The 26,285-nt window shown below is 42.9% G+C and overlaps 1 protein-coding gene across 4 annotated transcripts; it reads right to left on the reverse strand.

Moving 5' to 3' along the window:
* rassf7a (Ras association domain family member 7a) lies at positions 1–26,145 on the reverse strand. Of its 4 annotated transcripts, XM_011607274.2 has the most exons (7): positions 26,079–26,145; positions 25,927–25,999; positions 4,945–5,133; positions 3,568–4,496; positions 1,490–1,664; positions 1,300–1,386; positions 1–269 (listed from the first exon to the last, which is right to left on the reverse strand). In XM_011607274.2, exons 3-7 carry the CDS (start codon positions 5,045–5,047, stop codon positions 238–240), a joined length of 1,326 nt encoding a protein of 441 aa, XP_011605576.2. In that variant the 5' UTR covers positions 5,048–5,133; positions 25,927–25,999; positions 26,079–26,145; the 3' UTR covers positions 1–237. The 4 variants fall into 4 exon arrangements, with proteins under 4 accessions (XP_011605576.2, XP_011605577.2, XP_011605575.2 ...); XM_011607275.2 differs by lacking the exons at positions 25,927–25,999; positions 26,079–26,145 and adding an exon at positions 23,101–23,324; XM_011607273.2 differs by lacking the exons at positions 25,927–25,999; positions 26,079–26,145 and adding an exon at positions 23,097–23,324.
* Positions 26,146–26,285: the final 140 nt, after the last annotated feature.

Genomic DNA, 26,285 nt, shown 5'->3' on the forward strand with positions numbered 1-26,285 from the left:
TAAAACACAATTCACAATTTTATTATCATTAAATACACAGTCATTGTAATAATTGCTGGAATTAAAATGTTTCTAGATTATTTTACATTTCATACAGATACTTTGTAGTGTTTACAGTAGCAAAACTCATGATGGTAGATTAAATAATGAAGACGGTTACAGAGAGGGGTTAAATAGAAGGTGACGCTGACAGAACAGTGAACAGGCCAAGATTCCCTTGGCCCTGCGGTCCATGTTTTATCTCCATGACGACTCGCTGGATGTCAGGACTGCAAGAAACAAAAGAATAAGTGGGGATGGTGATCCCTATTGGGTGGACAACATTTTCAGCTGTTCCTGTAACGCGGACTGAGGAAGCAGCAGCCTTATAAGCGCACAAACACCACGCTGTAGACGGTAAGTAAAGAGCGCCCTCTGACCTGTCAGCACGACAGAACGTCACAGAAAAAATAATAAGTGCTAAAAGGAAGTGATACTGATAAGGAGAGTTGCTCCGCCCGGGACAGGTCAGATGTCAGCAGAGATGACAGTGAAGTGAAAAGAAAAAAACAACCAACACCACTTCAAAGAAACCACAGCCCCGTCGGCCTACATCTGAAACGCGCTCCTTATTTTAGCGCAGAGCTTGACAAAAATAGCTGAATGCTCCGAAAATAAAACTTCACAGGACTTCTTGGAAGCTCCATTTCTCTGTAGTCAAACGAGGGCTGTGGCGTCACGCGGGAAGGGAGCGCGACAGTGCAATACATATTCAGAGCCCCGCGCTAAGGCTCCTGCTCTTTGGAAGTCAACGTCACCAAAGTACAAGGCATTGTGTAGACAGGCGCCACAGAAAAGGCAAACACATCGGTCCTAAATGTTTCCACGTCACAGTATAAAAACAGGCTACAATCAGAGTATCTGCTACAGTTGCTCTCAGTGTTGAAGGTAGGAAGGCCGCTCTGCATGACAGAGGGAGGGATGACGTGAAGGTATCCAGGTGACGACAAAAGCAGCGACTGTTAGTACAAAGAGCCGATGGTCGATTAAAGCTTACATAAGCAAATGGAAGTCAATCACGCAGAGGATCAGCAGGAAACGTTAGTCAGACGTTCAAAGGTAGAGAAGGAGGAAGAAACTGCCAAGAGGTAGCAAAGACCTTCACCACACAGATGCTTCCACCACCCAACACCAAAAAACACCTGGAAGATTAAACCCAAAGAAGCCGGGGGAGAAAGTTTGGGGCCGGGGAGGGCGCTGGGACCAGGGGGTGGGCAAGGCGGGAGAGGAGCGAAGCGGCTGGGTCTCACACATACACACCCTCGGGGTTGAGACTGGACACGAGAGGGTTTTGAAGGTTGCGCGGGTGTCCGAGGAACTGCTTGGCAGTGGGGCGAGGCGGCGACTCTACAAAGAGGAATAGAGTTTATACATTAAACATCAACTATCCGATTATTTCAGCTGGTTTTTTTTAGAATGCAGACACATTCGGTAGATTTGCTTTCCACACCTCTGTTATTGTAGCCGTCCTGCAGGAGATGGGCCAGTTCTAACTGCTCCAGCTGCTCCTGAAGCCCCGTGCGTGAGTGGGTGTGTGCTGGCAGGACACCAGTCTGTTGAATAAACTGCTGCAGGTTGCACTGCCGCAGCTCCTTATTCAGCTCCTCCAGCTCCTCCTGTTTGACCTGAGATGGAACGAAACGTTGAGCAGCCAAGAAAAACAAAAGGAGAACGCACATGAGTCACTGAGATACATCAGACTGGCCTACTATTATTCCTTTTTTAAGTATATCTGAACCTTCAATGTTGATTGAACGTCCAGAAGTTGCCATGTGGCTCATTTCTGGTCAAATGTAAAGTTGTGAATCAGATCATGGATGTTTTTTTTACAGCTGTAATAATAAAGAAAAATATTCATCACACTAAGAGGCTGTTAACTTCATTTCATATTTCTATATTACCTCCGCCAGGGAGCTCTGGCCGGTAGCAAAACAACTAAAAACCTGAACAGATTTTAACAAAACTTTCAGAACATATTCATAATGGCCCAAGGAAGAGATGATTACATTTTGGTAACGTTATTTGACCTCATCATAAACCAACCTACTATGTTACATAACCTTTTATCTCTGCAGCCTACATACACTTTTCTCTTAGAGTCCCGCTGTAAACCTTATAGCTTTTGGCCACAGGGGGGCAGCAGAGCCTTCACATTTAGTCTCAGCATGTCGGCCTTTCTCACCCCATTCAAATGCCATGAAAACAAAAGGAAATTTTCTGACCAGATGCAAAGACCAAAGATGCCCTGCAGATTTGATGATTGAACATGTGCAGAGATCCTTTCTACTGGATCCTTAAACCGTCCAGATAAACACACAAGGCAGGATGTGCAACAGTGCACCATTACTAAGTGCAGAGTTACGTCAAACAGCTGTAGGGGACGCGGCAGCCCACTGGGACAATTCACACCTGCAGGTCTGCCTCCATTAGCAGAACGACAGCAACTCTATTCATCAGTAACAGTCAGAACAACTGACTGGCAGCGCCAACCCTTCAGATTGACTGATACAAGTCACTCGTTCGCTGTCGTTGCCAGAACATTTCAAGGTCGTGCCAAGAAAAAAAAATTATTTCCAGAGAAAAACAACGTAAATAAGGTGCCAAACTGTCTCTGTGGTTATTTTTTGCTTGTATAAGCTCTGCAGCACACATTAACGGGATAACACGCATCATTCCTGAGTCTGAAGGAGTCACGTGGCAGGATGATTTATAATACATAACTGGCAAATTAATCATAACCCCGTCTCTCTCTCTCTTTCTTTCTGTTCAAGGGACTGGCTCAAATGAGCTCATCGTTAGGTTTTAATCAGTTTTACAACCATTTCAAACTCTCATGTCATTTATGACTGCCAGCCCAGGCCATGAAACACAATAGTCTTTCAGCCTGTCTAAAAATGTCAATAAAGATCATCTATTAAAAAACTTGAAGAAAAAAATCCACACATTTCCCTCACTTTCCTGGCTCGAAAAGTGGACCGTAAAAAACAAAAATCCTGTTTTTACAAAGTTTTAATGGTTAGGCTTTCAATGACACAGTCACATCTAGGACAACCACCAGAACTAAACAAACAAGCACACAGCACTGTAAAGCAGGATAAGCTCAGAAGACCCAATAAAAGAAGCTTTGCTCATCCAGATCAATTCCCTTTAATCCTTTTTTCCATAAGAGATTGTGTAGATTCTTGCATGGCAACATTAACACCATTGTAAACACAGTTTTAACACACAAAAAGATATGTGCTCAACAAGTTGATATATACTTGGAATAACAATAAAATGTATTACATTTGTACAAAGCTCATGCTTCCATTTGATCATAAATCATTGCATAATTTCACATTAAACCATGCTTTTAGTAATCTAAATGTCTGTAGTGAGGTGTGGTCTGCTTCACTGTGCAAGTAGGAGAGGGCTGTGTGTTTAGGGAAGGAGCTAGAAGAGTGTCTGTGCTACACCTCCTCAAATGATGGCGGCTGAGGTGATGTGATTTCACAGTCCTTTCTCCAGAACAGTGACCTCTCTCCTTACCTGCAGCAGAGATTCGGCCTTCCTTAGAGCCACGTCAGTCTCAGACCGCTGCTCCTCCAGATCCGTCCCATGAGCTTCCTGGTTCTTTAGCTCTGTTTTCACCTCATCCAGTGACTCCTGGGGGCGGGGGGCTTTCCCTTCGGCCCGGCTCTCACGTTGAATATCCTGCTCTAGCTGAGCAGAGCGGACAGAGAACTCATGGAGTCTCCGTCCACAGTCATCTAGCTTGGCATGAAGCTCTCCTAGCTTCCTTCTCATTCCCCTTTCCTTCTCGGTCTCTGCCTGAAGCTCCTCTTCCCAGTATTGTTCATGGGCAAGCTCGGCTTGATTCTTCCTCAGTACTTGCTCCAGAGCGTCCAGATCTTCCTGGAAGTGGTCACTGGAGACTGGTGAAGGACACGGAGATGGGTGGGAACGCTCCAAGGACTGTGACTCCCTCTCTAGGGCGTCCATCTGGGCCTCAAATGCTTTCAGTCTCTCCTGCTGCTGAAGAACTTTTCTAAAGACTTCTTCTTTGGATGGTCCAACAGGCGGTGAGGGTGAGGGGGAGGACATATGAGAGGGGACAGGACTTGGAGAATGGGAAGGGGAAGCTCTTAGCTCCGGAGAGTCCCGAAGAGGTCTATTAGACTGTTGGGCTGGGGTTCGAGGAGAGATGGATGGGCCCAGGTTGAAGGTGAGTGCTTTCTTGGGTTGGTTGCGTTTTAACAGCTCTGGCTCTGGGTGTTTGGGCAGCAGAATGGGGGGCAGCTTGTCTTGTTTTGAACTGGGTCCATCGGTGGTGCTTGGACCAGTGCGGCGAAGGAAGAACTGAACTTCACTGCCATGTTGGCCCAGTTTGGCCAAAGACTCCAGGGGCTTCTCTGTAGCCAAGAGCTGTCTCTCTGTGTCCCTAAGACGCTGGATCAGGACATAACGACCCGTTTGACCTGGACATAGAGTTAGACAGAAGGTGAGGAAATGACAAATCTCAATAAAGGTCCTGTTAATACCACTCTCTATTCACTCTGTGTTTCTAAGACAGCAAACAAGATCAAGTTAGAGTTGCGCAACATTTAAAAATTTTCATATAAACAGGAGTTTCCACAAGGACCTTGAAAATAGGACAAGCCCTCCCTAACGGCTAGGCAGCTAGCGCACTGAGGAAGGAGGAGAGGACTAAATGTAGGGATGTGTTGCAAAGCTTGAAGACACATGGATAAAAAGTCAAATCCCACCCAACAAAAGCCCCTGGCAAACCACAGGCTCTGATTGAGCCTGTGAGGAATAATACCTTAGATCCTGGGATGGAATGCTATTTGCTGGATCCTTTCCAAATTCATTTTCCGCAGTTTTACACACAGTGAAAAACAACAGGCGAGAGCTGGAGACACTCACCGATGGCCTGGGCCAGAGCAATGACCACGTCCTGGCAGGACGTCTCCTTGGACAGGCCGCAGACAACCCGCACGACTCCATCCACCCACACTTTGAGCTCCATCTGGGATGAGGCAGCGCGAGACGCTGTTCAAAATGGATGGCTTCAGAGGTCTTCAGTGGACTCAACAACACCACATGGCACTGACTCTGAAAGACAAGCAGCAGACATGTTAGTGGGACGCAAATGGGATTGAAAGCAGCGGGAGTCAAACACCAAAAGGCCTTTGTAGGTTATGATGTAATCTTAACCAACACTTGACACAATTTATTTTAAACCCACACCAAATACAGTGGAACCTTATTAGTGCCTGTCTTGTTGGTGAATAGCTTTCATTAAAACAGCTTTCATATTATTAATATGCTTTGCTGAGTAAGAGCATTGCTGAATTTTAAATTTCCAGAACAGTAGCCAAGGGGTCGAGCGGTGTAGCGTTTGTTAAGTTCCTGCTGGTTAGTTAAGAGACCTGGAGGTATCTGGTGGACCTTGGAGCATAAATGCCAATCTGTAACCCAATTAAACGCTCTGCTGCCCTCCTTCAAAGTCGTTATGATAGCTTACCGCCGAGGGGAACGGACAGGGAAAGTGGAGCAACTCAAGTGTGTCTGTGTTTGGGAGAGGGTATTTGTGTGGTAAAAATACACACAATCATGGCAGGGGTTACAACGTGTGTTTATGTGTGTGAGTGGGGGGGGTGTTTTATCCCCCTCAGCAGGGCTGGAACTGGATCTCCTCGGGATTCAGAGCGATCAGCAGGTAGCACTTACGCGTGTCAAGGTAGCAGGTTTAACCTGATTTAATGTAATTCAGCGCTCATTCTGCTTGTTTGAACTTTTACAGCCAAGCTTCAAAACAAGGTAATAAAACGCTGCGGCACTTATTAAAAAAAACTAGAGCGCCTCGAGTGATAGAAGAAGTATCCGTAGAACTTGGCACACACATGAAACTTTGTAGTATAGGTGCGGGAAAAGACGGGTCTTCACCCACATTCAGACAGATGGTGTTCTGCTTTTTGTCTGTCTCTCTGGTTCTCAATAGGAGGTCTTCAGCTCTGAACCACACTATTATCCTGCCCCGGCTCTGCTCCACTGGCTTCCTAAAGGGAGCCGCTTTGAGGAATGCACTGACTTCATCTACCAGCCGGAAGAATTCCTGCGTTTCTTAACAAAGCAGTCACCCCGCCCTGGTCCTCCTCAATGGCCTGGCTGCCCCGCACCAGCATTAGCCCACTGCTGTTTAGATGCCAAACACACACACGGCTGGAGAACAACAGGCGATCTGATGTGGCAACATCACGCAGAATCGACCCCATGCAGAGGAAATGTCGGGCCGGTTCAGAGCTCCGACCACTAAGAACGGTATCACAGGACTGCAAAATGAGCACATTTTACAGACATTTCCTTCTGCTCCAGCAGAGAGCTGGTTTGAGAGAAACCTGATAAGCAAAGGGAGTGCTATTGATAACAAACTTAAATGATAGAAAAAGACAAAATGTCAATATGTCAACAAGGTATGCGGTGTTGCAACACATAATTAGGCTGAACTGGTTGAGGCAGAGTGCAAGTAGACAATTATTTACTCTCACTGTGAGGCTTTAAAAACAGGAAGGAACTTTTTTTTAAAAAGAAATAACTGTGATGGAATGCTACACCACAGGAACTACTTCCCTTTAAGTAAAGGCATCTTCATACCTACAAGCAAGACAAATGAACACACAGTAACCTTTGAGGGGAATAAGGTCATACCTGCCTGGAATTCATTGGTTTAAACTGCACACTTTATTTAATGGATATTTATCTTTACCTGTCCTGATTTGCATGTACAGGAGCATTATCATTAAACAAAACTTCCTGTAGGTGATGCTAAGTTCACATCCCTCCCGGCTCCTGAAAGGCGATCATCTGTACAAACTGGAAATAAACAAGTCCATGGGTCTAAGGTTTCTCCACATCCTCTTTGTCATAGAAAACAAACATCAGCAACAACCAGAACCTGGTTAACAACACAGCTCTGAAGTTCTCTCATAAACTTTCATGAAACAACCTTTATTCCAAACCATTTAAGTGGTCCAAATCTGTTATGGCCTCCACACTTGAGCCCAGACCCTTCAGACCACACCCTTAATACTCAGGTGACAAAAGCTAAAACCACATTCCAACTCTGTTACATCCACCGATACAGGAAAGCAGAGTTTCAGGTGAAACTCTAACCTCTCGTCAGGTTCAAGAGGAAAGTTTTCCATCACGCTGAATGCAGACACAGTCAGACCAGTCCTACGAGATGGACACTCAGCAAATGAGGAGAGAGAGAAAAATGAGGCGAAACTTCTGACAGGTGCGTGGATAAAAAAAAAACTGGTGTCGTGCACTATTATGTCTCTCTAAATCTTTTTATCTCATCATCAGTCACCCATCCCATAAACCTATGTGGTTATTGCTGTGTATGATGATGACTGTATATTAGTTAACCTTTAATTCTGTAGCCTCTAAAAAAAGGCATTAATCTATGTGAGAAGAAGAGCGGTGAGTGATGCATGTGCCATCATTGGGCGTAGTAAAAAACACTATCGCGTAAGTGAATCGGTCAAAGGGTGACCTACATGCTTTCATGGAGCAGCTGTACGAGCAAGCACCTGCATTAACATTTAAGCCTATCTTTATGACAGGTTGCCTTAGCTCAGAGTCATCGTAGCGCTATCTCTATAGCAGCAGAAGTCTAAGCAACAATGGCACGAGAATAGGGCAATTAGGGCAATCACGTGCCGCGCCAGATCTGTGCCGCAATAAACAATCAACCATTTAAACACAACACGTGAGGGGAAACATTTATCTTATCAGCATCGATGGAGAAAACGTGGCCCTGTGGTGCCACAGTGTACACAATGAGTTAGAATATGCCTCTGCAGGACAATGAGCAGCGCAGTTAGAACGGCAGCCTCTGTGCCGCTGTAGTCCAGGTTTGGAGACAAACAGCCTGAAACACGTGTGGAGCCAGTAACGTGCTGGCACAGAGGGCCCCGGCTCATCCCAGCTGAGGAGAGACGACTGTTGTTCTGGTTTCACACCAAGCAGACAGACAGTGCTAATTCTTTGTTGCCCGTGCCATCACTGGGTCACCTGCTTGCCTCACCAAACTTTTTGTTGCTATTCTACAGTATTTTGATTCCCTCTTTTGTTATCACTTCTTGAATAACTTCCTGTGCCTCCTCATCCCGTGTTCCACAGTCTCCGCCCTGACAGCTGTATTTGCCTATGTTCGTTTTTTGATGAGCAAACATCGATTTACATTTGCAATGACAGCATTTAATGTGAATGCTGGAATAGGAGCCACAATCATCAGGTTCTTCTGTAGCCTGCGGTCAGAAAGCAGGATGTGGATTAAAAATAAATAAAAGATCCAAGATGATCTCGGAAGCATGGTTAATTCTAAGGGTTAGCAGTAAGTGATCTATAATATAACTGCAATACGCTGTAGCCAATTTCTAATTGTCATTATTTTGTCTGGGTGTGATAAAAAAACATAGAAGGCAGGTACAACTGTCTATATTTATGTATGATGCTATTATCTTATTTCATTAGTATGCAGCCACCAGTGCATGCTTGTGTGAAAAAGCACCTATGGTGGTTTTCCTACCCCAGAGGTTCTCAAGGTAAACCCATCCATCAACTGCTTATTCCTCACCAGGGTCACATGGGGGTGCTGGGGTCCATCAGCAGTGCCAGGGTGAGAGGTACTAATACACTCTGGACAGGTAATTGCATGGCAAACAGAATTCATTCACTAGTTCCAAATGAGGGAAAATTCAGAAATTCTAATCAAGTTTAACCCAAACATGAGAACATGCAAAGTCCAAACAGAAATTCCTGAGCTGGAATTGAATCATATTTCTCCTCTTCTGACATGCTGAGGACTCGGAGGGATTCAAACATCTGCTACTCCTCCATTGCAGAAAAAGCTGCAATGCAAAGAAAACCAAAATTGTTAATAATAAGAATATCTTTGTGGCTAACTGAAGGGTAAACAGACAGTGATAAAATTCATCTGCAAAAGCACGCTTGCTAGCAATATGCGGCAAGTTCAGACCAGCTGTTATCCAACTCGTACCCTCGACAAACATCCACACCGTAGCTGCTGTGTTTGTAATTGATGACTGAGCTGGGCCAAAGGCTTAGGTCTCCTTTATCTGAAGTAGGCTTCTATGTGGACAGTCACAATATGGCTATCACCTGTGGCTGTCACTACTACCACAGTCACACTGTGTAAAAAAGCACTTAGTGTGAATGTCCAGTCATCATGAATCACCAGTCGCTCGCTCACTGACGGACAGACACTAATCTGGTGTGAACCACTGAAGAGACGGGAAGAAAAAAACATTATGGGTACCTTTAGTCAAAAACTCCCTCCTTTAAAAGCCTTGAAAAGGGTTTATTTTTTAACAAGGGAATGGCGGAAATAGACACACACTTCTGAATTTTCACTGAAAAGCTTTCAAACGTATTGTGCCAGGATGGTTCAACCGCAGCCAGGCTGCTTGGTTCACAACCAGACTGGAGTTGAGTACATTTAAGACCAGGAATTTGCCCGTGCTGACTCATGATACAGCGGCTGATGGTGAGGGTGATGATGCAGGGTTGCACACAGCCCCATGAAGGCCAGGCAGAGCTGCCCTTGGCTGAGAGCGCCGTTGAGGATGAGCAGTCTGGCCGCCCACAGACCGAGCCTGTGATCACAGGAGCTCGGAGTCTTGACTGCTCCACTCAAAAAGAATGTTGCTGATGGCACCCATGTGTAATTAAATCCCACAAACCTGACTCAGCAGCGCTTTCCAGGGAAGGAGATGCTGCTCTGTTCCCAGAACACACTGTTAACATGTACACAAACACACACATCCATAAGAAAATGCTGGATACGATCACTTGAGTAGAAACTGCTGAAAAAAGGAAAATAATCTACCTTCTTAAACCTTTTCTTCTAAGTTTTGGCAGGTATACATCCAAGCACTTCCTGCGAGGATGCGCTGAGAATGACTACAGGAATGCTTCAGCCTGCAGTGTCACAGGTTTGAAGCTAATCTCATTACAAATTTAAGGGATGCTCCCACATCTCTTCACATCAATTATTCACTCAATTTTTTTTTTTGTCTTTTTTATTGCTTTCTTCCATTTTTGAAGGACCTCAAAATGAACCGCAAAAGAAAACATCAATGGTCTCAGTCAGGTTACTAAATGGAATTCACGTATAAAGCTTCCTTATTTTTTGAAAACACATCATTTTTTTGTTATATTATCAATCTGACACTGAGCCTGTGTTGTGAAAAAAGTTAAATGAATGTGGATTTAAAAAGAAAAAACAGAAATAGAGCAACAAAAAAGGCACAGGACAGGAAAAACAAGGTGGAAATTCTTGTCGGGGTTCAAAAGGTAATGTTACAACCAAAACACATGACTTCACCAACAGGATCCCAGACGTGTCTGCTCTGTGAAGGTCTTTGCAGATGAAAGCAGAGAATTCACGCTTGTTTCACCCTAAATATCCATCACGGGTCACAGACATGGCCAGTTCACAAGTCACTACTGTGGCTAATGTGATCCATCCACTGTGAATTTAGATTAGATTCAACGCTGAAACCAGAGACTGAAGCTCCCAACTGTGACAACCTTGAATGAAAAAGGGTGTATGGATTTCCATGTTACCTGATCGCTAAATGCCATCAGTGATGAAAAGTGTCAATTACAACTCAAATATTTACCCAGGGAGTTCCAACATATCTTGAGCAGAGGGAAATGGATGGTTTAAAACAGGAGTCTCCCATAACATCATTATGAACAACATAAACCAAATGATCATACACTACTCAGAATTTCAAATAAAAATGCTCAGTCATACAGGTTTTCCATATCCTAATAGCCTGTGTATTGTTGGTGAAACGCGTCTCGATCAGCTAGCAAGTCGGCTAATGCAAACATAAAAATAACTAAGGTACGAGGACGAATATCAAAACCTCTCAGAAGTGAATACATAAAGTTAAAAAGAGATGACTATCAAAGCAGTCAGACAGAGTGCAGCTCTTCCCTACAGCCATCAAGAAGATATTTCAAAGTATTTTATTTGGTAAAAACATTAAGGTGCAAAGGTTCACATGTGGCATAATTATAGCATCAGCAGCAACTGTGTTGTTGAAGGTGACATGTTTCAGTGTGTGCTGAACAGGATTCAATTTTTTTAAGGAGATTATTCGTATTTGAGTCCTGACAAGTGTTACCACAAAACTACTGAGGGTAGAACCCAGCCCTCTCCATCTAAAATAGTAAACGGTTGAATCTGGTTGTGTTGCATGTGGATTATGAGGCTTGGGGTAGTCCTGATTTATGGTTTGATGGGGAGCCGTCACACAGACCACTCTCCTCCCTGTCATTACTCTAAGGCGGAGCGGCCGTCACACCTACCAGGACAGTGAGGAAGTACGGCTCCACAGTCAAGATAAGTGAGCAAAATGAAGGAGGCTCCTTTTATTTACGACCTATTCCCAGTACTGAAGGAGCACCTTTGTGACCAGGACAGTATATCTCTTTTAAGTGCCTCTTTACCTCAAAAATGATACCTTTCACAACGCTGACTCCAGATCACCGTGGTAATCTTTGGCATGGATACCTGTGAGAATAATGCCCATCACTGCCAACACTGCTGTTGCTGAGTTTACATATGAAAGATAAGACAATGCTGAAGTCCAGAGATGAACGAGGGGGAGGGATGATGGAAGTGAAACAAGACTCCAGAGACTCCGTGTTGAAAGGGGTAATACTGGAGAACAATCGGACTGATACCAACAACACAAGCGTGGATTAGATGCATTTCAACTGGAATGGAAATCAAACATTTGTCAGCAGTGTTGTCCCCAACGCCTGATACTGTTTGCAAACAGGAGACGGTTACCGGAGGCTTGTCAAGCTACGGTAACCCAGAAGATCCCGAAGCTTACTTTAAAAAACTAACCTTAACAAATTACCCTGGTGAAAATGACTGTAAACCCAACGACCTAACACCAGTTTATCACACCCAGACACCTGCTTCCCCCTATGTGTGGTGGTGATAGCCCATCCGTGTACGTTGTGCACACAGCTTCTTGATGTCTCTAAATGGGGCTATCCCACGGCACTGGGATGCGGCACTTGGCGCTGGTTAGAGCGCAGCTGCTATGACTTTAGTGTGGAATTTTTTTAAATGTAAAAAGCCTGGTGCATTTGTTTACTATTTGTTTTTGCCTGGCGAGTGACCAGAAATGCTTGAAATGTTGAGATCTGGCAGATGCCTCCAAAAGTCTCTGGTTAGTTGCTTTCTTGAATAAATATGTGTCAAGGAACAGCTTGGATTTGGACATTTTTTAAATGAAATTCTTTTGTGAAACATGGCTGCTTTGGTATTAATAACTTGAATGTAGGCCTACTTGAAGTGAGCACTGCAACTGTGTATCGGATCGGTATCGTTAGGTATTTAGTATCGGGATCGGATCAGGAGCAAAAAACAACAGATTTTGACTACCCTATTAGCACCATTCCTTTTAAGGGGCTGGTAGGTGATACCAATACTGGGATCAACCACCTGGATGTCTTCCTTTGCAGGTCACAGTCAGTGTTAATACAGTTTTGTGTGTTCTGCTTATGTCATCGAACAAAATGTTCGAAAATATTCTGCTCTTGTGTCAACACCCGAGTTTCTCTCACTCAAGTTTATTTAGCCAGGCCCATAAAACTCTGCTGATGAGTCGATCTGATGTCAAATAACCCATAAAGTTAGAACTTTAGAAAGAGATTATATGGAAGTTTGGATAATGGAGAAACAGCTGCTGAAGTCCTACAGTGTGAATCCAAAAAAGCATTAATCTCTTTATTTTGCAGACTTACCGTCTTACAGTCTGTTTGCAAAAAGGCTTTTATTTTCCAACAGCACTGTACAAACATCAGGAAATACATTTTAAAAGTGTGACACTACTAGCATAATGGTGGAGATATCCATCCCATTTTATTGTCCTTTATGATCACAGCTGCACAATTTCACCAAATTTTGAGGCATTAGAGGAGATTCGGTCAATTAAACATTACACCTGGTTTAAAATGCCTTTGGAGCCCCCAGGAGCACCTGAAGAGTTGGACTGATGAAGGAACACATTAAATAATATACGTACACTGTTAAGTGCAGTGTTGCACCAGTGTGTGACTTAGATGTTCTGCTCACTATTCCGAGTCATTATTTTATCAGCGACAGAAAAGACGAAAGTAACATGACACAGACTTGACAAAGGTCTTTCTCTTTATCTCTACAACTGAAAAAGCAGGTACTTCAGCACATTTTCAAATATTCCAATGAGATTACATCATCTTTCAAAGAGCATAGATCTTTCAGAATGCCTGTTTTTACCAAATTATATGACTCTTAAACATAGATAACATGTTATGGGATAACCACGATTATTCTTGTAGATCTGATACCTTAAGATTAGTTTCTAGCAACATCCATCTTGTCTGTACCTCAAATCTGCCCTTTTATTGTTTGGTGACTGTGTGTTTTTGCTCTATTCCACTTGCTAAAGCACATTTACTTTCAACGACATATCTCACATAAATTCTCCCAGCAAGAATAATGAATCTGTCAAAACCACTTGTCTCTGCCCCTTTCCAGTATGTTGATTTAATATCTCCATTTCCCGAAGCAGACATTTTCTCTTTCCTGTTGGTGTCTTGACCCCCCTCCTGGCCCTGTTCCGGACCCCTGTCTGAGGCACAGATATTTACTGCCCAAAAAGCTCCGTCTGCAGTCAACACGGTTGTCTGGGTGAGCACAAGAATAATCTGCTGCTCCCTCTTAAACACACACTCAAACTGAAGATGTGTACATAGTCACATGACAATCCCAGGTGAGTAGCCAAGATGTTTGCTGTGCTGCAATCACTATGCCCTGCAGAATTGACACTCACAGATGGAGATAAACAGAACATGGACTTGGACCAAAAGCCCCGACCTCTGCCAGAGGGTTCACGCTGTTAAAAATGAAGGAAGATGGAACAACAAATCCAATATGTATGAAGGCTACAACTTTTCTGTAGCACAACAAGATTCAGTAGGATGAAACTGAGTCACCTGGACCTGCCAGGTGCGTTTTAGGAATGATCAGAAAATAACTTTTGGGAAAATTAAAGTCTTCTATGCTTGTCTCTGAGAAGCACAAAATAGCTTTCAGGTTTAGAATGCATCAGGTCACACGATCTAAAAGTGGAACTGCGATGAAATTCCTTCTCCCCTCCTTCCTCTCAGTAATTATATCCTCACAGCTGACACAATACGGGTCTGTCTTTTTCCTCTTTGCATACAACAGGTGAGGCCTGTGTGCTTGACGGTAAATCGTATATCAGAATTACTGGCAACAAAAAGGAGAATTATAAAATCCTCGAAAAGAAAACAGATTGTTTGAAATGACTATGTAGATTTAAGTCCAGAGACAGCGGTCCAAGATGATGGAGCAGGGTGTATGAATGTGAAGCAAGGAGGACTGGATCAATCTTTTATCACTGCAGTGCTTTCATCCCTAATGGATCCGACAGGAGCAGAGCCCCGTACAACCTTCTATCACTCTCCGCAGGCAAGGGACACGCGCACGAGTAAAGAGACAGAACAAGCAACATGTGAGAATGTATAACAGCTATTAAGAGGGGTGGATTGACCCCACCACCCATCTACGACTCCCAAAAATATTCTACAGGATGACACTAACGTTAGGCTCCGAGTCCATCTGTAAAAAGTTAAAGACACTCCGAATTGTAAGAGACTTCGCAGCACGTCTCCTCCTCACTTTCTGATGAGTCGGAACTATTATAACTCCAACAAAAATCTTTCTGTATCAGCATCTCTCTGTATTGAGAAACCCGTGCTTTAAATCATCCCAAAGTCATTATTGCTTGTGAGAAGCAGGAGCTCAGAATAAACAGTGTCCAAGTGTGTGTCAGCTCCATCCAAGAGTCTGCGTAAATTCACAAGCGTCCCACTCGCCATCAGAACCAATCAACAAACAGTGGTCGCTATGAATCATTGCAATGATGGAAGATCACACCTGCTAGCACTGAGAAAGGAGCCCATGACTGATCATGTCTAATGCACACTAGCAAACTGGACCGTGGGGGTCAAACGTGCCCAGACAAGGCACTGGCAGTGTAAGCCTACCTTAGGAAAAAAAAGACACACATCTATAGAACAGTTGAGTCCATCCGTGTATTCGAGCAGGGGAACAGCAGTAAAAATAACATTGCGATGAACAAGGCACAACTCTCAGAGGACACGAAGCTCTCTGCACTTTCAGCAGACTCTTGTGATAGAAAGTAAGAATTATCTAGGCAGTGAAGGAGCTGCAACTGACTGAGGGAGAGACAAGTAGTGCTAACTAAACACAGCAGAAAGACAGAAACCTCCTAATGTATTCAGGCTGCAGGCTGCTGCATTGTATTACCGCTGGCATGGTATTTTCAGGTTCTAATAAAGCGGACGTCCTTAAATACGGCAGCAATATTCAACATTAAATTCACTGCTTTTAAATAAATGAAGCAGTTGCTTTTGTAAAATTAAAAAAAATGAGTAGCTTCAGGACCTGACCCAGATAATTGACTTAAAGCAATATGTTTGATAAAGCTTTATCAAGTGGACTTACGGGAAAGAGACAGCATCTGCAATTAAAGTAAGGGAATGATTACAAATGTCTCCTTGTGCCACTCCGTCAGTCCCGGAAAGACAACAAATGAAGTGTAACTGTGCAACTCCAGCGGTCACGCTGAGCTAATAATCATCTACCAGAAGGGTTGCTTGGGGTGGGTCCAATCGATGGCCCTGATTGGATAACGAATACAGCTCGGTAATGAGCTCCAATCCCTGCTATCTGACACATATCATGCTGAGATAATAAATAAGATGCTACCCATGCATAACGATGAGTCAGTGTTTAAAAAGGCTCAGAATGCTTTGGCGCAACGAGCCTTTCAGACGTGCAGCACATTAACAGTTAAATGCAGCAGGCGCATGCAGTGAGCGAGCTGAACTGTGTCCATGCCTTGCATAAATTAATATTTAATCCTCGAGTGGTAGAAGGAGCAGCAGCTGTGGTGTGACGGCAGACCGGTGTAACAGAAAGCCTGCACTTGTCTTGCACTTTCCCCACAAAATTATGAACACAGAGGCTGTTAGCCCACTCACAGAGAGCGAGGATAAAGAAAAACAACAGAAAATAAGCGCAAGAAAGCAGGAGTGAAGTTTCGCCCAAACTAGTTGGGAGTCCTTTTGTCTCAGGTGTACTCAGGCGGTGGGTGTGTGGAGACACATCTCAATTCCCCACACAGGTAATGCTCCCCACTTGACTCACAGTAAAACAAATAAAGAAACACAAGCTAATCTATTGATAATGACAGTTCTGCTTACACACACATGCTGGAGGACAGAGCGGGGCCACATTTTTAACTTCAGAGAAACTTCCCACACAATAAAAAGGCACCCAGACATCGCGCACACTCACCGGCTGAGAGGATCCTTGTCCCTATTACCTCGTCTGCTGTCTGTTTTTCTCCACTCGGTGAAATCCTCTACCTATGCCAGCGCAGCAGAGGTGGCTGTCCTGCTCGTGCGTGTGTCTAGGCAGAGCGAGTGTGTGTAAAGAACGGGCCGGTCCCGAGGAGGTCAGAGGCAGTCAGACGTGGTCGCGGAGGGATTTAAATGATGTTGTAAGCTCTTCGGTCTGTTTCGCTGCCTTCCTTGTGCTCTCTGCCTGAGGAATGCACTTCTCCTGGGTGTCCTCGTCACAGCTGGGATCTGACTGTTCTCTCTCTCTCTCTCTCTCTCTCTCTCTCTCTCCCTGTCAACACCCCTCCTCTTTCTCTCCCACACAGAAACACTCCCTCCCCAGTCACTTCTCTCCCTCTATCTCTATTCCCACCCTTTCTTGCTGCTCTGACAGATCAGGCACCTCCCCTTTTTGCAGGTAGTTGAAAGATCCGTCACTCTCTCCGTATCAATCCTCTCAACTTTTTCGCTTTATATTCTACATTCTTCGGTGTCATGGGAGGTGGCTTGTAGGAACACAGGGAAGGGATTCCAAACTCTATCCGTGCTTGCATATTTGCTTTTGAGGCTTTTCTATTTGTCTTTCTATAACCTCAGGCATCAAACATCCACCCTCTAGTCTGAAGTCATGATAACCACTGTGTACACAAATGAGCATGTCAGGTGATTCTGTTCCTTCTTTTCCTGGAATGAGGTCATCGTCCAGCACAGGTACAATAGTGTGTGTGTGTGTGTGTGTGTGTGTGTGTGTGTGTGTGTGTGTGTGTGTGTGTGTGCGTGCGCGTGCATGTTTGTGTTTTCAATACAACAACGCCCTGTGGGAAATGACGAGAATGACACAAATCTGGGTCCAAAGAGCAACACATGCTCAAAACAAAGGATCGACTATAGAAACCACTCGGCAAACAATGGCACGATCCTGAATTGTTCCTGAATTTACAACCACCCCACAAAAGCACACACAAGTACACACGTGCACACACAGACACACACATACACACACACACGCATAATTTCTTCATACGAAGTGGATGTCAATGCTGTACTGTCATTTTTTAACCAAATTGTGGCAAAATGACATACATTTTGTAACCCACATTCGCCATTAAATATAAGAAAACAAATGCCAAATATTAATTTGTCAAAATGGCTGGTTTTGAAGGCATCATCTACAATACTGAACATGTCAAACAACAATTTAGCAAAGAGTCTTCATTATTTGATCTTCATGCTTACCGTAATTTCCAGACTATAAGCCGCTACTTTTTCCTACACTTTAAACACTGCAGCTTATTCTACGGTGCGGCTTATTTATGTTTTTTTTGGTGGCACCCTATCACAACTATTGTAAATCAGTCATTTTTACTAACCCTCATCAACATGGAAAATACTAGAAGAAAAGCATATGATTAGGTTAAAAGTGATCACTCTGGCGGTTGAAGAAGGAAATCGAGCTGCCGCGCGTAATCTTGGCATACATTACGGTAATCAATGGTGAGAAGGTGGAGTTAAAAGTTAAAAAATCCTGACGTGATAAAATTTGGATTTAAGGTCTCTGTATAAACATTCAAGTGAAAAGAGTGGCTGTTGTTTCTTACCTGTCTGTCACTCGTCAGTGACTCATCTCTTACGGTAATAAAAACATATACTGGTACTGAATGTTTTCGATCTAATTTTTCATATTACTACGTGGGATACCTGCGGCTTAAAATCCGGTGCGGCTTGTATAAGTACAAAATTGATTTTCTTTCTAAAATTAGATTATGCGGCTTATAATCAGGTGCGCTCTATAGTCCAGAAATTATGGTACTTTGCCTTCATCTGATATCAAATTGGTTTCCAAAGAGATAAATAAGGACATAAAATACCTGCAGTAATAGCATTATACTTAGAAGCTGCTCAACAATAAATGTATTCAAAAGTTCCATTAATTCAAGGCAAACAGAAGACCACAGTAAAGAATGCGACAGCTTTTAGCGAGACTAGCCTGAATCAGACAGGCCTACTGAGAGTCACTTCAACTGTTGTACTATTCAGTCTATAAAGCAAAAGCTTTTGGCACATCTAAAAGCTGTGTTGTCTGACAAATCACTTAGACCACACCGAAAAAAGTGAAGTGAACAGACGATCTCCTGAGGCATGTGTGCGAAAGGACGCAGTGCGAAAAGGCTAAGGTGGCACAGGGGAGTTATATTTTTAAAGTAAGAGACAAGTTAAGTATATAATATGGATCCTGACAGGCTATTAAACTTTCAGAGGATTATGTACTTGTCCACCATCAGCACTTTTTGGTAAAGCTGAGGCAGAAAAGGTTAAGTGACCATGGTCCCTGCTTATTGTTTTAAGCCACTGAAGACAGACAGGTCCGAATGCTGAAAAAGAGTGCTGGGTGAGGCTATTGTAATCTGATGTGCAGGATTATCAGTCCAGTGTGTCCCAGACCTCTTTGACACCTTCCAGGCATTCCTCAGGGTATCTCCCACTCCCACTGTCTCCCCTGACACACCCCACTCTATCCCTCTTTTTCAGTGTGAGTCCAACATTCTTGCATCCCCTTCCCCACTTCTCCGTGTCCATTCAGAAAGGACGCTAAAGAAAACAAAGACAAGGCTGAATAACCTTTGAAAACTGCACTATTGGGAAGAAACCCATCCAATTTGAAGCATCTCACCTCTTATCTCCAAGGCGAAAAGGCTGAAAATGAAATCAACATCACAAGTCTTGAGTTCATACCTTAACAAGTAATAGTAATAAAGGACTTCCCAAGAGAAGATAGCCCCCATGGCTTAGACGTGGAGGCATTGGCGGCAGCTCAATAGGCTCTGGGAATGGGAGAAGAGTTAAGGGCATACATGCTGATGGTGGCTTTGTTGGAATTATTCAATAGGAATGAATAGCTTAAAGTTTCTGTATGTCTTGTTGTCCCTGGCAAGAAGCCCCCTAAAACTGCCCCCCTTTCTCTCTGTTTGTTCAGCCTTTCACTAAACAGCTGTCAACAGGTGAAGCCCTTTTTACTTGACAGCTGTCCGGAACCTGAAGTTGTTCCTTTCCACTGCAAAATGATCCTAATTTGTTTAACACTGACGAAAGATTTCTTGTGCAGACAGATCCACGGGCGTTGAAACTAAAGATTACCCAATAAGCACTTCAAATTGTAGGAAAAGATGTCAGCTCCTTTGGGAGGGTTTTATCTGAAAACGTACAAGCTGCGTGACAATTTAAATTCAAAACCTAGCTTTCAGTCTTGATAGTTCAGTCACTAAACTGCTGTTGTCATGTCAAGAGACAGCTGGAAAACAAAAGAAATTTGCTCATTTCTGCTGGAATTGTTGGTGGGTAAACTGAGATTGCGATGAGTCAAACCCAGAGCAAAAGGAAACCATGAAAACAAAATTCTGAACTTTTACTGCCACGGCGATGGTAAGCCATGCGAGGTAACAGTGCTTCATTTTACAAAATAAGCCTAAATATACCATTGCTATCTCATTATGGTCAGGCCAATGTTGTGGCTAAAGTAATATAGCTATGACTATCATTATGACAGGCTACATGCTTCCAATGGCCAGAAGTAATGGTACTGTTGAGAAGTAAATATAGCGTTTCCCACGGCAACAACAAAGTACTTTACTTCTCAAGCTGAATTGAATGTGAATATATCTGTTAAACAAACACCTTTGGCTGTATTAAAATAGGTGGACATTGTTTTATTAAGCTTTCCTTACTTTCTTTTACACCACATAAAACACCAAGCCTATGTCTTTTTTTTCAACTTTGTGAGCAGTCATCACATAAATGGAGCCCACAGGAGAGCCACAGTTGGCTTGTAATAGCTTCCAAGTTGTCACATCCTTGGCTGTACTCCTTGCACTTTTGTTTCTGCCTCTTGCTTGTTATTCAAAACCAGTTCAGACAGGCCCATGACTAAGTTCCTCCATTCACAAAAACAGCAAAATATTGTCTATAATCTCATGGTGCAATCTTTAAGTGTCGCTAAAAAAGACTGAACATGCTGCTTGATTTAACATAGCCTTCAAGGCTAATTTGAACAGAACATAACATTCAGGAAAATATGATCGTGTACACTTGTGTGCACCTGTGTTGTCAATATGGCGACTGTGGAAAAAAAGCCCTCGAGTGCACCAGGTGCCACCTTTATTATCTAGGTAATTACAAAAGTCAGTGAAAGTGAGAACACAGGAAACACAGGAAATGGCAGTTAGCAACACGGGAGCCATCGGGTGGGGAGAGGTTAAAGGTCGGAGGTGAACAAAAGCATCATAAGCCCCCCGAATGTACTTCCTGACGCCAGGTCTGCCTGTCTGCACCTTAGTCTGCATGCCTCTGCACGCAGTTTGTTTGTCTGACAACGCTTTTTTACATCCCTTTGCCGAGCCTAAACGCTTTTCAATTAGTCCTCAATATAAACCAAAATGTCACCTTCACTTTTTCGGTCTATTTACTCAAAACACTGTTTACAATACTGGTCTATTCTGCGTATTGTCTGGGGAAAGGACTATCCAAACAGCTGCAGCTCAGACAGCGGAGACCGCATTTAAAATTTTTCAAAGCTCCAGGCCTGTCATCTCAGCCTTTCTTCAGCGGAGTTACGGCATAAAAAGAGGCCCGTCGGCGAATAAAACAGGCCTTTGCAGCTTTAATCACACACTATAAACACTCATAAAGAATGTGAGCTCTAGAACACAACAAACAAGAAAAATATAATGATGCACATCTACAGAAACAGATGGCAGAGATGGATCCCTGTAATTATGCCCTTCTAACATCAGATTGAGGCTGAGCATTCAAATGCAAAATACTAAAATAAAATAAAAAACAAGAACAGATCCTTACATACTTGTTGAGTTTTAACAAGCGTGGTAAGATGACAATCAGCATTTTCATCAGGGAGGTAGGAGGTTTGAGGGTGTACTGGAGTGGGCATGTGCATGACACTGAATTAATGTGTGTACGTGGGGGTTGTGGGTATTTGTGTGTGGGTGTATATGCCAGATTATTAATAAACACTTAGACAAAGACCATATGTGTGCAAGTCTGTGCACCTCTCCTACATCTCTCCCACCCTTTATGCTTGCGCAACCCGTACCAGCAGGAATGTTGGGATTGTCTGGTCAGCAGCGGTGACATCATGGCAGGCTGTCAAATGCAACAAGAAGGCTTCAGCACCAGTTTCCTCCCAGTTGCATCAGCTACACAATGCTAGGACATGGAGCAATTACACCCACTCCAACAGCATGAATCTTATATAAATCCATGAATATAACTGAGTTGACTAGAACAGCATCGCCGTTAAGTCACATTACTCCGGGTAACAACAGAAACATGAATGATTCAATTTCCAGCCTTAAACACAAGTTAATTCAGTGATTCCAAACAGTGAAGCCCCAGTGATTGACCAACAGTCTTCAGCAAGATTTAAGGCTCTTGACCTGTTTAAGGTGGTCTGAGGTCAACTGGCTAAAAAGGGCCTGAGGCAAGGCTCCCCTCCAGTGGAAAAGTCTTTATAGGGACAGACAGATTTTTAAATCCACCTTAAAATATATTTCCTGCAATATTACTCACTTCTTTATCTGCTAAAGAGTGGTCAGAAATTTGATTGTTTACCTTACATCATGTAATGTTCTCGGTTTTCTTTAGGATCCTGTTTATTATTATTAAACCAAGTTGTTGCAATATTACATTATTTATGAGTCAAGGACTTATTGGTAACCACTAGAATCTAAAAATACAATTATTTTCTTTACTGACGAAACATATTTTGTTGTTTTTATGAGTGTAGATAAGGTAAAGGGTTTAAGCAGACACAGCAGTTGTCAATACTGTATATGCAAGCTGCCACTGAAGATTCCCTCACGACTATTATGAAACTATACTTTTATGTATATTTTTAATGCTTGTTCATCAACAAGGAAAAAAAAGCCTAAATAAATAAAAAAAATCACTCTTCTTTCATTTGAGGGGTCAGGTGTCGTAAAACAGACGCAGTGTGTGTGTGTGTGTGTGTGTGTGTGTGTGTGTGTCTGTGTGTGTGTGTGTGTGTGTGTGTCTGTGTGTGTCTGTGTGTGTGTGTGATTATAGAGGATGTTCCGGGTCATCAGATAAAGTGCACCTGAGGAAAAGGCCAGAGAGCCCGATTTCAAGATTACCATGGCAACCAAATGCTGAAACAAGCACCTGGTTGGTGAAGACAAACAAGACAAGCCACTTCAAGACGGTAACCGTGCCTGAAAATCCTCACCAAGTGGCCCAAACCTCAGCTTAGGCGATAAAGCCAAGACATACATGCTAAAGCTGTCACCACAATATCTTGTGCATAACAACCATTAAAAGCTGTTAGCACATTCTACAGGTGGTTGCAGCATGAAACAATGTCATCATACTGGCTACAAAAACAATAGCCAAAGCCCCAAAGTTCAGCTGAGTACTTACTTGGAGAAACAAACCAGAAAACTTAACCGAAACACATTTAATTTCTGACCCCCGGTGATAAAGGTTTGCCTTACCTACAGCAGTCTGCTGGTCTAGAGGACTGCCGGCCTGGTGAAAAAGGAGAAGAGTGGAAGAGGAAGAGCCATACAAGCCTGTCACTGTCAGCGTCTGTGTGTTGTGCTCGCAGGCTACCTGATCCAGCCTGAGAAGCCCCAGCGAGCGAGAGAGGCACACACAGAGTGGGAAGCAGGGAAAAGGGGAGGGGAGGCAGATGTGGAGAAAAGTGAAGTGGTGTGGCCATTCCCCGTCACCCGGGAAACCAACGCCTCTTTCAAAGAAAAGAAAAACAGCCAATGAAAAACACCGTCAATTGTGTTCAGACAGGATCACATGACAGGCAAAACACCACTCCCTCTTTATGCTCAGAAACCAGATAGGGAAAAAAGGAAAGACATTTAAAGAGGAAAAACCGAAATTCGAGAGGTATATATCATAGTGGTATCTAGAAAAGCTCCACCGGGTCATCAGGTGTTTGTTTCATTCAATGAAGGAACAAAGTATTCCTTATTCCCCACAATTCCCCTGTTGCTGCCTGCTGTGGTGAGCAGATATAGGTGGTGCGGATTTCTCCAGCTGACACATTTAAACCCGATTTATCTCTCTTTGCATGTTGCTTTTTAGAAAATGTCTCAGATCAGAAGGGGAAAATGTTGAGTCATTCAGCTTGCTGATGTGGTCGAACGTGTTTTACAGTCTTTCTACCTGAGGGTAACTCGGCTCTTTTTAAAAGTGGGTCACTATGATTGCACTGAACACTTCAGCGTACGGAGATCTTTGTAGATCCTGCTGCCCCTCTACCTGTCTTTACACGAGGGTTGCCAACCTCAATGCTCAACACTTTAATAATAAATTAATGGAAGTAAACTGCACATTGACTTTGAATCATTTATATTTTCACCATGAATTAGCAACTTAAATGTGACTCCTGCTTCTCTCGTCATAGATGTTAATCCTGCAGCCACCAGTTTCCCCAGTTGGTTGTATTAAATCTGGACCTCATCTATTTGGATGTATTACAGCTTATCCTCCACTCCACACTGACCAGTAAGACAGGCCGTGACAGTCAGGCAGCTGGTTTATTACTTGGAAATCACACATCTATCACTTTCTCGCCATCTATTACACTCAAACGCAATCATCTGCGTTATAAAACACTGCCTCTGCACCAGGAAATTACCCCACTTCAGCTGTGACAGACATACTCGCTTTTGAAAACAGCATTTACCAAGTGAAGGGGCTTCCAATCACTTTTTTAAAGTGTGACAGGATAGCTGATGAGCGAGACAAGGTGAGAAGAGTATCCAACATATTGGACAATAACGACATGTCTGTGCTTTAACCAGTGATGTATTTCTAGTTGGTGGAGAAGATGAAAAATCATGTATCAGCTTGTCAACTGATAAAAGGAACATTGTGTTTCTTACAGGATTACTGATGGCCCTCAGGATATTGTAGCAAATACCAACATGTGACCTTTAAATTAGACTCGATCATTAATATTATCTTTTCTACTCCACATCAGGAATCAAGGATGGTTATAATAACGTACATGACATCTGTGTTTGTGTGTAATTTTATTTATTACCTAGACGGATGAATCCCACTGGAGCAATTTCACATGAGCAAAAGGTCAAAGTTCATATGATTTACTTTCTTCTTTAAAAAAAAAAAAAAAAAAAAGAGTTATGGGTTTTACGAAGCTGAAACGTTATGTGGCAGCCCTGGAGGACCAGACCCAGGCTGTGGCATTAATCTAGTTTCAGACATTGATTCATTTGGTTGTTTAAATGATAAATTGACATCATGAGACATTTGGAAGAGTCATGGTGTCAGACTCAAATTGTCAATGCTGTGCCTCTGAGCATATGAAACTTATAATGTAAGTATTGAGCTGAATTTAATACCCCACCTCCATTTTGCTACTTTCTAGAGGTTTGCGCTGTTCCAGAATTGTAATAGGATTGCTATAAAACGTATGGAACAATGCCTTCGCTCAGCCTCATTTTTAAGCAGCTACTCATTAAAATATTTCCAGATAAGATCCATCAAGATTTATACCACACATGAAGACGAGATAGTAATAGGAAATCATTATGGCTTCCACTTCAGTGCAATATTTATGCAGCGTTACAATTACAACATGCCAGAGGGCAATAATCGTGTCAAGCTAGTCGGCGTGCTTTGGTCCATCAATGAAATATCGGAATTATAAGGAAAGAGAAGTTAAACAAAATGTGTGAAATGAGGAGGAAGTTGGAGGTAAATACAACAAAGGGGGAAGCTGAAAGTAGGAAGATCCAAATTGACAATGGCTGTGTCCAGTTAAGAGAAAGAAATGTATTAATAACAAACCTATAATAGACACAAAACTATTATAGCTATATAATAAATGTATTGAGGCTAAACTTATTACAAAAACCAGAACACGCCTTATCTCACATGGAGTAATTACTGTTTAGTTCTAATGCACTTCTGTTCTGTTCTAATGCACTTCTGAGAATTGAATATTAGATTATGGCTACATATATTAATCACAAAAATACAAAAGCAAATATCAAACTAATGCTGCTGGTTTACATTTGTGGTGTACAAATATGGTACTGAATTTCTCAACAAGCAGAATTTCGCAATAAGTAATTTCCAACATTTTGCATGGAGACAATGGACATATTGCTTTCTCAAAAAGTCAATATAATCTGAGCTACAGTTATTTTATCGATCACCAACATTAACATGCAGCAGCCAAGCAATGTGTAGCAAATTAAAAAAAACTGTTATGTAAACAGCTACATGATAATAAAGCCATCCTGACAGCTAAATACCATTCCTTTTTATTAAACTTACCAAAGTTTCTTGTTCGGCCGTCTTACTGGCGCAGGTGCAATGTTCTCAGCTCCCTCTTTCCCACTTGTTGCATCTTCAACAAATGTACGTAAAATATAAATTAAATCGTTATTTTTCCGGCTTGATATTGAAATACAGGGCCCGAAACTTACCCGTGAATTCTCAGACGGCCGCGATGTAACGTAAACGCATCACTTTATGCCTCGGTCCGCAAAGTCCGCTCGTGCCAAACAATACCGGAAGTTGGGGAAAGCTGTTTCCGGTTATTAGTGGCTACTAGAATATTGTTTTCAGAATTCCAGAAATCATCTAAATTCTAAAAAATAATATATTAGATGTGGGAGGTGACTTTTTTAACA

The sequence above is a fragment of the Takifugu rubripes genome, chromosome 9 (genome assembly GCF_901000725.2).
Source record: "Takifugu rubripes chromosome 9, fTakRub1.2, whole genome shotgun sequence".
Taxonomy (NCBI): domain Eukaryota; kingdom Metazoa; phylum Chordata; class Actinopteri; order Tetraodontiformes; family Tetraodontidae; genus Takifugu; species Takifugu rubripes.